This window comes from Haemaphysalis longicornis, unplaced genomic scaffold (genome assembly GCF_048455015.1).
Source record: "Haemaphysalis longicornis isolate Haplotype H1 unplaced genomic scaffold, Haemaphysalis longicornis Haplotype H1 scaffold_1, whole genome shotgun sequence".
In the NCBI taxonomy this organism is placed as follows: Eukaryota; Metazoa; Arthropoda; class Arachnida; order Ixodida; family Ixodidae; genus Haemaphysalis; species Haemaphysalis longicornis.
This window is the reverse complement of record NW_027526203.1, coordinates 350,890,036-350,901,782: the sequence shown is the minus strand read 5'-3', so window position 1 is coordinate 350,901,782 and position 11,747 is coordinate 350,890,036. Positions and strand designations below refer to the sequence as shown.

Sequence of the window (11,747 nt, the reverse complement as noted above, 5' to 3'; positions counted from 1 at the left end):
AGGGGGCCGAGACCCCGTCAGGCGATTTTTAGCCTTTAGCCTCGGTCTACACTTAGAAATGTACACTGTCTAAGAAGTAGATAAAGTAAAAAAAATTCAAGTCTTTAGCTCAAGTAGTTTCGGCTGGAAATTCGTTGTGATTTCTTTTGTCCGAACTGTATAGGTAACACATGAATTGATGTATTTACGAGTGAAGGGGGCCGAGACCCCGTCAGGCGATTTTTAGCCTTTAGCCTCGGTCTACACTTAGAAATGTACACTGTCTAAGAAGTAGATAAAGTAAAAAAAATTCAAGTCTTTAGCTCCAGTAGTTTCGGCTGGAAATTCGTTGTGATTTCTTTTGTCCGAACTGTATAGGTAACACATGAATTGATGTATTTACGAGTGAAGGGGGGCCGAGACCCCGTCAGGCGATTTTTAGCCTTTAGCCTCGGTCTACACTTAGAAATGTACACTGTCTAAGAAGTAGATAAAGTAAAAAAAATTCAAGTCTTTAGCTCAAGTAGTTTCGGCTGGAAATTCGTTGTGATTTCTTTTGTCCGAACTGTATAGGTAACACATGAATTGATGTATTTACGAGTGAAGGGGGCCGAGACCCCGTCAGGCGATTTTTAGCCTTTAGCCTCGGTCTACACTTAGAAATGTACACTGTCTAAGAAGTAGATAAAGTAAAAAAAATTCAAGTCTTTAGCTCCAGTAGTTTCGGCTGGAAATTCGTTGTGATTTCTTTTGTCCGAACTGTATAGGTAACACATGAATTGATGTATTTACGAGTGAAGGGGGGCCGAGACCCCGTCAGGCGATTTTTAGCCTTTAGCCTCGGTCTACACTTAGAAATGTACACTGTCTAAGAAGTAGATAAAGTAAAAAAAATTCAAGTCTTTAGCTCCAGTAGTTTCGGCTGGGCGTTGATGACTTCTCTTCGTAGATAGGTATAAGCGCTCATCCTGCGCTATTCTCCTGCCGTCTCGGTGTTTTTTCGTCTGCACATTTTCCTAATATAGTTTAGGACATCGACAAAGTGCACACCTTGCTCCGAACTAAGCATTCCTACTGTCCTACTAGCATACCATTTATCATCCGACTAACAAATAATAAAAAATTACTTTGAGAACTCTATCGGATAATACACTATAGGTAAATTATTCTAGATATATTGTATTAAGCAATTTCTCGGCGCTCCTTTAAACTTTAAAATGACTCTGAAACACTTTCGATAAACGCTTTCACTCTTTCCTTCGCGTCTGGAAGCATTGTCAAAGCTATAGTTACCAACAGCACGGTGCGGAACTGCGTGATTTGGTCGTCGAAGCAGAAGTATCCGCCTTCGTGGATTTTTTTCTAAAGTGGCTATCAAATGCGTTTATTGCTGCAACAGAAAGGAAGCAGCCAATAAATAGACACTGCACAGCTTCAATGACGTAATTTGAACGCTAAAAAAACGCCAAGACACGGGAGAGAGAGAAAAGTCTTTCGAACAGGTTTCCAAGTTATCTGATGGGCATAGACCAGTAAATTTCGGCTGAGGTACTTTGTGACCCTCTATTCTAAGTACTGGATGTATTTGTTGACTATGTCCTGAAAACATGCAAGATTTTTTAAGAAGTTGAAAAAAAGTGTTGCAGTGTCCCTATAACAACTGAGAAATTTTAATTTTGATGAACTTAGTTTAAAACGAACAGAGTACAATAAAACATCAACACCTGTAATAGATGGACAAATGTTTAACGACCTATGTTGCAAGCCGAACTTAAAGTGTATAAAAGGTCAGCACAATCGAAATTCGAATTTCCCGCTGGAAGCTGCTGATTTGGGACTGAATCACCTCCAAGCAGATCGTACGAGCGTTCTTCGTAATTGTGGGGAGACTGATATATTATCAGCGCTGTGCGCAGGTGAACGCCAAGATTCCTTCTCTAGATATCTTGATCCGCAGTCGACGGTGCTGCAGAGTTGCTGAAGATGTTCAACTCGCAGGTTATGGCATGCATAGAGTTTTCAAGAAACTATGATGGCACGGCATTTTGACACCTGGCTCAAAAATCGCAAGTCGGACACTAATTCAGTCACAGGGCAAACCAATGCACAAACACAACCTGTTTATTGGAAGCATGTTGATTTCATGATAGAAGTGTTGCACTATGCTATATGACAGGCAATAGACTAAGAAGTAATGTACACATACTTCTCGTTTCACATCAACAAGCACCTTGTGACTCCATTTGTTTCTACCAAGAACTTACCTATGACTAGACACTCGTCTCACATCCCGACCGCACCATCACGTGTCGCACTCGGTGCCACCTCACTTCTGCGTCGCTATAAAAAAGCACATCGCCCGATTCCAGCTGTCATTGACTGAGATCAAAGGACGTCATGTAAGGGCCGCGGGAAAGGGGGCGTCCTTAGGCGTCTTGCACAGTCACGCGGGTACAACACCACGCGTTGAGACCTTTGCAAATCGTCCTCGATTTCCTTTATGTCCTCGTCACTTTTTTCCGGATAGACGCAACCCATCATTACGCTTACATTAGAGGTGACACATGTATGCTTTTCGCTCATCGCGGTCACTGGTTATCGCGAAGAGGCTTTGTGCCCACCAAGAGAGAGCTTCTCCTACATACACCGGAGCAATGGTGTGGGTCGTTCAATTTTGCATGCGTAGATATACTATGTACAAACCTCCTTTCTAACCCAAGGCCTCCTGGGCGCGCTATTGTGAATCAGTTGATGCAGTTGCAACAGGATTCGTACAGAGCCCAGAACGCACGTGCGTGGGCCTCGTGATGGAAAGGTCTACAATGCACCACCATACAGAACGACAGTCTGAAAGAACTCTTCGCTCCTTCGGTATGTTAAAAAGCTTATTAAAGGCCTGATGAGATAAGGTCCTGTGGGCCTTATTAAGAAACAAGCAGAAGGCGAACCAAATAACATTTTTGCGAAATCTCCTCTCTGCCCCCCCCCCCCCCCCGCCTCTCATCCCGGCGCAAAAAAAAATTGTTCATTCGCTTGGGGCTTTTAAAGGAAATAAAGCACGCACAACACAGCGTATGCCCTTCGACTAGTGTAAGCAAAAGCATGACACCTCCAATCGAAACACAGCGTAAGACGGTAACATTTAGCGGTCATGGTTTCTGGCTTACATCTTGCGGTACATTCACAACCTTGCTGTTCAAAGGGAATGTAAGCTATAGAAGAACCTTAACTTCAGAACCAATGCGGCGCTGTGGTCGCTATATTGACAAGGCCGCATGTTTTGACGGCGATCACAACGTAAACCCCCCAAAAAAGAACATGTCCCTTTTTTTATACTTTACATGGCACAATTTGCACGAGTACATTTGCAAATGGCACAATTTGAACACAAAACGAACGCGACCTAAACAAACTGACCCCTGCATAGCCTCCTCCAGCAATGTCATACACCTTCCTGTGACGCTCCACATGTACTACGCATGCTATAGCACGGCCGATCCACACACGGGCCACAGTGCTGTTTGTAGGTTTGTATACAAAGCACACTTTTTCCAGCGACTTTTTTTCGTATTGTTTTAAACTGGTCGACAACAGCATTGAGGCCAATTGTAAAGCGAGCCGAGGAAGCTGTTCCACTGGCCTTCTGTGTGGCAGATGTTGGGGGCATGGACAGAAGAGCTGGTAAATCCTGCAATTCTCCAGGAAACAGGCAGGAGATAGGCCTCGGTAACCTCTCAAAGCTACCCTTTTATATCACCAAGGACGCAAACTATATCACGCGACGGAGCGCGCGCCCCTCTGATCGACGACTAATGCAGCACTGCGTCTATCCCAGTTTCGCTGCGCATATGTGTGTGCAGCAGGCGGCCTGCACGCGCATGCAGGAGCGATCAGAGCCAGTGGAGCCAGCTGCCGCACGGCGCCTTGTGGCCTGCTTGCTGGCGGGGGGCTGCTCGGCTGAGGCGGTAGTTGCGGCCGCCGTTGTTGTCCCAGAAGCAGCCGCCGTCCTGGGCCTCGAAGCAGACGGCGAACTCGCAGTGCCGCGGCGCGTCGGCCACGCTCAGGGCGAACGCGAACTGGTCCACGCCGTCGGCCAGCGAGCCCGGCAGGTACGAGGCCGGCCAGTCCACGTGCGACTTCCACGCGTTGGCCGTGTAGCGCACAAACACGTGCTTGTGGTACGTCACGTTGGCCACGCTCACCACGCCGTGCAGCATCAGCTCGCGCACGGACAGCGCGCTCAGGCACACCTGCACGCAAGCGAGGCTTAACTGAAGCCGTCGTGAAAACGAAATGCAACCATGATGCAACCTTGTTCAATTTGAAGGAACTAGCTAGTGTCACTACATAACGTTGCAGAGAATCGGCACTCTTTCCCCCCATTGTTCCGTGACGCCGCCGTGACCATTGGTCAGTTCGCATCACGTGACACTTGTTTACACTGCGACAGTTCATGGGCGCCGCCATTTTGTTGTTTATCTGTTTTGTGTCGGTCAACTGGGGTAGCCTCAGCTGCGTTTTCGGGAGTGTCTTCGGCAGTGTTTACAAATGACCTCGTCCAAGTTAGCGGTGATGTCACAGAAGCGGCAATCTGGCAACTGTAATAAACAACAAAATGTGCGCCGTTGCTCACTTGCGTGCCACAGTGACGGTACTCTGTATCTTATCTAGTGACAGTAGAACTAGCCTTTGGTAGCCCGAATCACATTTTTATTCAACATAAAAAAATGCAAGAAATAATACAGACTATGATTTCGCTCTTACACCATCGAGGCCCGCCAGCAGTGATGTAATAGTGGGAACAATAAAAAGCCATAGTTATCAGTGTAGTAACTGCGCGCTAGCATCCAAGTGAACCGACCAAACGGAACTAGAGGCCCCACTGCCAATCCATTGAAGAGACATCCATTAAATAGCGATACAGCCACAAGTACGCTTAAACCACTTCAGTGTCCCTTTACGCAGGTATTTGGACATAACAAACACACTGCGGGCGTCGCAGTGTACACGGCCGCAAAGATTAAACGGGTAGTTTCCAAAATGTTAGCGTTGCACCTAGCCCAGGAAGGACTATCGTCTTAGAGGAGAGACCCGGATGGCAACGCGGTACGCGCCCACGTTTTCTGACGCAGGCAACACGCCATCGCGCGTCTTCGGTGCCACCAAGCAATCGGGTGCGTGCTGTGCATCATGGCCTTCATGCTCTTTTTGAGAAGAGCCCTTCTCGGGCGTGTCTGGCCTTCACTGGCGCCTCAGCAGTGGCCAGACGCTCTCTCCGCCATGGCGTGCAATTTGCTCGACCACCGGACAGGCCCCTCGCTTATCCGGGAAGCACCCGCTTAGAGGGGCTTTAGTTCAGACGCGCCATCTGCCAATTGTGCGCGCAACGCTACAAGGATTTCTCGTTTGGAGCGGCTCCAGCAGTGTGCGAACCGCTCTCGCGCCAAACGGCAACAGCACCCTCCGCGTGACAACGTACAGCTGCGCTGCTGCCGCAGCATCGGTCCAACCCGGTTCGTTTTTGCCACAATGCGGCAAGCGTTATTTGTTGCAGAACCCGTGTAACCAACGCGCCACGGACGCATACACGCACCATTACAACGCATACAAAGGCGGAGAACGGACTTATTCTGCTACAGGAAAATCGTAAACCTGCAAGTGTCTTGTTTTTGTTGTGCGCCAGCAAAGCACGCCACTATATTGTTACCCGATGTGTTGCTGGGCGAAGTTGAGCGCTTGAGGATGATGTCAGGTTCCGCTCTGCCTCGCCCTCAGTTGTAAATACTGTAAATAAATCGTGTTCCCTCTTCTTTTTACAGCAAAGCTGTATACCTCTACACCCCAACGGTTTCATCGCCATGGGCAAGAACGCCAAAGCGCCAAAACCTAAGACGCACAGCGCATGCGCCAGGCCGGCTAATCAGGCATACGGCATAGAGCTGAGAATTCGTTTAAGGAAACCACAAAACAAGCATCAAAATCGCGTTATGGATAAGGCGCCTGTGAACAATGGGACCCCCGGCCCCACCATGTGTTCCTGGTATACATTGTTTGCATATTATCTTATATTATCTCATACAGACAACTTAATCGCCATTATCTTATACAAACAACTTATATTTGAAATAATGGTAAATTTAATAAAATGAGAGTCTCTAATGAGTTTCCCCCCAAATAGTAACATTGTTAACTACCAGCTTGGCCTGGAGAATAGTAGGCACAGTCGTTCCGGAAAAAATACGCTTTACTTCCTTTTTCCTTAGCTTTAAAACAGCCTGTTTTATTTTCCACTTATATAAGAAAACCCATTCTTTACGTTTTTGTGGCACTCAGCTCGAATATATGGCCGCTAAAACGCTTCAATCGAAGCCAACATAGAGATAATATGCCGACTATAGGATAAGCCAATAACGAAACTAAGGCTAGCGCACAGTACAATGGCGGCTCATGACGACATAGACGGCCTTGATATGAGCCGCATAGACTCTAGCGCCAGAATCATCTCTAGTGTATATAGTAAGAAACTCTATGGTCGCAGTGTAAACAAATGTCACGTAATGCGACCTGATCAATGATAATAGCGGCGGCATGGAACGATAGGAGAAAAGTGTGCCGATACCCTGTACCCTTATCTAGTGACGCTAACCGAGCGCAAGCGACAAGCTCAGGGGCCGGACACTTCGGCTAGTTTCGGTATTGGAAATAAAGTGTCGCCATGACTATGGTCCCTAGAATATTTCTAGGGACCATACCATGACTCTGGTAGCCAAGCGAAAATTCAGCAACTTTTGCGTATGTGGCTATATATTTCCAACATACGCAGCAATAAGTGAAGTAATGCCTGTGTTCTTGCCTATTTCCTTTTTTGACATTTTATTTATTTATTCAGTCGTTTCATTCGTTGCGCCGACGGGTGGCGCTTTCGCTGTTATCTCTTCTGCTGCCATTAGAGTTCCTCTATATGCTCCCTACGGGCATATACAGGAACTCTAGCTGCCATCCTCTTCGTCTGCCCCTGCCGCTTTCACTGTGTGCACGCTAGAAGTTTTGTAGTATGTATGCCTTGAAGGTGAGAATTTTGGTGTCTGAGTGCGAACGGGCTCAAAATGTCAGAGAAACTGAGAAAAGGACACAAGGCGTGCTGCGCTGTTGTGTGGTGCCACAACTCTGGGAGGAAAAGCAGAGCGAAGTGTTTCCGCTTCCCAGCGGACGGCAGGAAAGTACAGGTTTTATTCACTCTAAGTTATGAAGAACCAAGTGCTTTCCTTGTCAAAAAAAAAAAAAAAAAGCTGCAGGGCGAACCGAAAAATGTTCCGCTGTTGCTTTACAGTGAATTCATTTTTGTTTCGTAGAACGGATTTTTCAGTAATGTTGTAAGCACGTGAAGCTACTTGTCGACAGTTTCTCATGAGCCGATTGATGCCAGCGGACGCGCAGACGGAAATTTCGGGTCGGTATCGGTTTGGTGAGCGGGTGCTCTTCTTTTTTTTTTTTTTTTTTTTTCCACGAGAGGAAAGCTAGCAAATTATGTTTGCCGAACGTGCTTAAATGCTTGTTTGATGAACTAGTTTGGCTTTAGAGCGTTCCTACGACCAGTTTCTTATAGTGACATTACCACCTTTGAATGTTTATTAACACGTAAGAAATCCCCCCCCCCCCCTCCCCAATCATTTACGTAGCAGCTGACCTCTTGCATTCCGTGCTACCAGAAGTTCGAGTTAACTGCGCGACGGCCAAGCTGCGCTTCGCTTTTCAACCTGTGCCAGGACACATTTTTTGTACCTTCATTGCACTCTCAATATTTGTTTCGCTTTTACGTGTTGCTTATTGAATCCATGGTGGTATTTCTTTCATTTTCTAGGTGTGACCTGTGGCTGAATTACGCAGAAAATTCGCTAGCTATAGAATGTTTTTTGGGCTAGCAAGTTTACAAGGGTAGGAAAAATAGGCAGTTGTTAATGGTGTGCGAAATGTGCTGGTCACTTGAACTTCATAAACATTTTATTATTCACAAAAATGTGTTATTACGAAACATCGTTTCTGTAGAACTGTATTGTGTACAGCGAATGAAGGTGGTGACCTCTGCAGCTTTTTCCCGTATACGACGAATTGTACAAAGATATCTCTCATGTCTGTGTAACCAGCACAGAATGCGAACATTTGTACTTACTATACGAGATACACAGCTGTGTGCTATATTCTTCGTTTGCGATACGTTGCTAATAAAATCAGTGAATAAACCACGTTTCCCGCCTACTCCTTTTTCTTGCCCAGACAAAATTGTCGCGATTCAGGGCGTGCTCTCGTGCAGGGCGTGCATCTCGTGTGGCATCGCGCTCTCGTGCATGAGTCTGCCCTCTAAAAATCCCGTCCCCATTCTGTGAGCACTAGCTTCGGTCAACAGGTGACTAGGTTGAAAGCTGCTGGGTTCCCCGATAACCTGTTGTCGAGTGTGTGTGAGAAGCTTGTGAAATGGGTAAAGTCTGGGTGTTGTTCCGAGCCCAACCGAGACAGGGCTGAAATTAGAAGGAAGATCGCGGTGGCGCCCTACATGCATAGGATTTCACACTGTTTGAAAAAAGTGGCGAAACGTTTTGATGTTGATGTTTTGTTTATAGCCCCTGGTAAGATTTCTCGAGTTTGCGCGGCTGTTGAAAGACAGGCCATGTCATGCTCAGGGTCCGGCCTTTGTTCTGTCAAACACACTCATTCGTATGTGGGCTGCCGCGTGGCGGTGGTCTATACGGTACCGCTGAAGTGCAAACGCGCCTATATCGGGCAAACTGGACGCTGTTTGAATATCCGGCTGCGCGAACATGAAAGGGCCCTAAAAACAGATAAGCTTTCAAACCTGTCCGCGCGTCGTGTGGATGTCATCGCTTGGTCAATGAAACTACTATCTTATATCGACACCGTGACCAGAAGATGCGCGAAATCGCGGAGGCAGCTCACATTGCGAAAATGGGTGATAAGTGTGTAAGTGCCCTCTCCGTATCTCTGTCTAATCTTGAAGTAGACCGTCTGGATGTTACATAATAAAAGGTTCGCTTGTGTCTGGCCCAAGTGATTTTGTGTATTTTCGTCATGTATATATGTTCGTGTTTTTTCAATAAAAGTTTAGTTGATAGAAGCGCTCCGTCCCGTTATGATCGTTCCTCCTGGTTGTCGTTGTTTTTTCGCGCTTCCGTTTCACCATGCCAACTCACCCAGCTTTCTTTGTTACTTCAATTTTTCCCTCGTATCATCTTTGGTGACGGGTTGTAGCGTACCGGGCTGCGTAATCGGTGGCCACTGCAACCAGCTGAGGTTAACGCATGCTTTGTTTCGCATATACAAAATACTGCCCCCTTGCCCACCTGCGGCCACGCTCATTTGCCTTCGCCGCTACGTACTGCCCAATCATCAGCACAAACACGGGCTCACTTCACAGGACCCAACTCGGCCGTACAGTTCAAGGCAGGGTCCTACAGGGATGTATCCCAAGCGTGGAATCGTATCTGTGTATTTCTAACCAGAGAGATGGACAAACTGGACACATGTTAAAAAAAATTAGTGTGACTGTGTTGAGTGCACAATCGGATAGAGGGGTAAGACAAATACATCTTATGTTCAAATTCTGGGGGTATAATACACCGAAGGTGCACATGGGCCATAAGGCGTGCCGTAGTGGAGGGGTCTGCATTAATTTCGCCCACCTGGGAATCTTAACGCACAGATGAATGCTGCGCTTCGGTCACGCCTCATGAACCGCACGTTCTCATTCCGTGCTATGCACTCCGTGGCACGCGCTGCTTCGATTTCGGCGACCGTCTAACGACGTCGCTGTACAGAATGGAAATTTATGTGCGAACGGGGTTCTACTCTGCTGTCTCTTAATTCGCCTAACATGCCGGGCATTGAAAAATTTAGCTCTGCAGCGGTTTAAAAGGACAACGCCTGAATGATATTTCAACTTAAAAATTACGCCTTTCAAAGCTGTTTTGGCTTTTGTTACATGGCAAACAATGTTTTGCTTGTTGAAAAAAAAAAATTAGAGCTGGCATCTTTCTCTCTTGCGTCTCTTCCATTCTTGATGACGTCACACACCGTGACTGAGAGGGATCGCCTACAAATTGACTCAATGCCTTTCCAACAAAGGCGCAGAAGGAGCAGGCATCCGGCGGTCGGACAGGTTGTTTAGCCGATTGCGCCAGTTATCTCGGAGTTTTGCCGCTGGCTGCCGTATATTGATAAAAACGATCAGTAAAAGAAGCAATAGTAGCTCTCGCGTTCACTAGCATAAGTTTTCTGACGACACCTATGACTATGCGAAACATTGGAGCGAAATAGAAGCTGAAACAAATTATACATAGTAAAGAACCTGATTAATAGAGAGTTCTAGCTGGCCGTTTCTGACGGTCCGCTCCACTCTGATAGCAAGCGGGGCGCTACTGCGCATGCGTGACGCAGGCAGGCTCCACCAATCCCCTTTCACCACTCACGATTTGCGACGTCGCAAACTGTAGTGCGGGAAAGCGTATAAGGCGGCAAAACCTGTTTAAAAGTTTTTTTTTTTTACATTTTCTGTATTAATAAGCAACTGCTTCTGCCGGGGGTGGTGTATTTGCATTCGCGTCACGGCGATCTACCGATAGAGCCAACTTGTTTCTATTAAGTGCCCCTTGAGCCTCTTTTCACAGCGATATTCCCGCCGTAATGGCTTTGCAGCCACAGTGATGCGCCAATGCAAGGGTGGCGCGCTTGGTTCGGAACCGGGCCGCGGTGGCTGTCCCTCCGAGAAACGGGAACGCCTGCATACACACGTGCACGTTAGAGAGTCCCAGCTGGTGGTATAAATTCTAGATATGGGGACCTTCACTGTGGCATGAACTGTTGCTTCGGCGTGTGAACCATTTGCGCATGGAACGAAAGGAACAGAGAATATATCACCACTTTACCACAGCGTATCCCCCCCCCTCCTTTCCTTCAGCCCCATGTCTCCTCCCTGCATCAACCACGTGCACCTGCGATTCTAAGTTTACCTTCATATGTTGCAGAAGACCCAGGGGGACATTTTCCCCCGTCTACAGCGTATGCAACCCACACAAAACTTCCCAGAGGTACTCTTTATCAGCCACTTACACCAGTCCCACGTGCACCGCACCTTTTACGGAGGCGGCGCTTTCAATGCCGCAATCCACGATTAAAACAGGAACTGGTGGGGCGAAAGTCTTGAAAGAGACAAAGTGCACCTCGGCTTTGCACTAAGTTATCTTACAGCGCTTGCAGCACGGCGCAGCCAAGTTGCTCGGCATGACGCAAAGACCTGCCATTAACCATTTGCCACCCCCCGCCGTTACAACCGCTAGTGGCAAAAATAAACCAGTTGCGCTGGCACCGCTTACCCACCACCAGCTTAGAGGTGCGAAGACGAGCGGGGCGACCCGGCCTGTTTCCGCTCGCAATATGCACGCCCTCAACCAGTTGCGTCTAGAAAGGGCCAGTCGGGCCGACCAGGTATCCGCCCACGGAACCATAGGTGGGGCCCACGAAAAGAAAACGGACGGAAGATCCTGGAGCCACAGAAAAGTGAACCGGAACGTTAAATAAACAAACAAATAAATAAATAAATAAATAAATAAATAAATAAATAAATAAATAAATAAATAAATAAATAAATAAATAAATAAATAAATAAATAAATAAATAAATAAATAAATAAATAACTAAATATTCTGGATGTTGAAAACATGATCGACATAATCTTGCGATTGTTTCCTTCGTTTCCT

The 11,747-nt window shown here is 46.9% G+C and overlaps 1 protein-coding gene across 1 annotated transcript in view; it reads right to left on the bottom strand.

Annotated features, from left to right (window-relative positions):
• Positions 1–2,084: 2,084 nt before the first annotated feature.
• Positions 2,085–11,747, bottom strand: part of LOC144154533 (protein phosphatase 1 regulatory subunit 3C-like) — a 17,540-nt gene continuing 7,877 nt past the window's right edge. Inside the window, exon 3 of the mRNA XM_077685854.1 lies at positions 2,085–4,229. Coding sequence (XP_077541980.1) covers positions 3,870–4,229 — 360 coding nt within the window. The 3' untranslated portion in view covers positions 2,085–3,869. The remainder of the gene's footprint in view (positions 4,230–11,747) is intronic.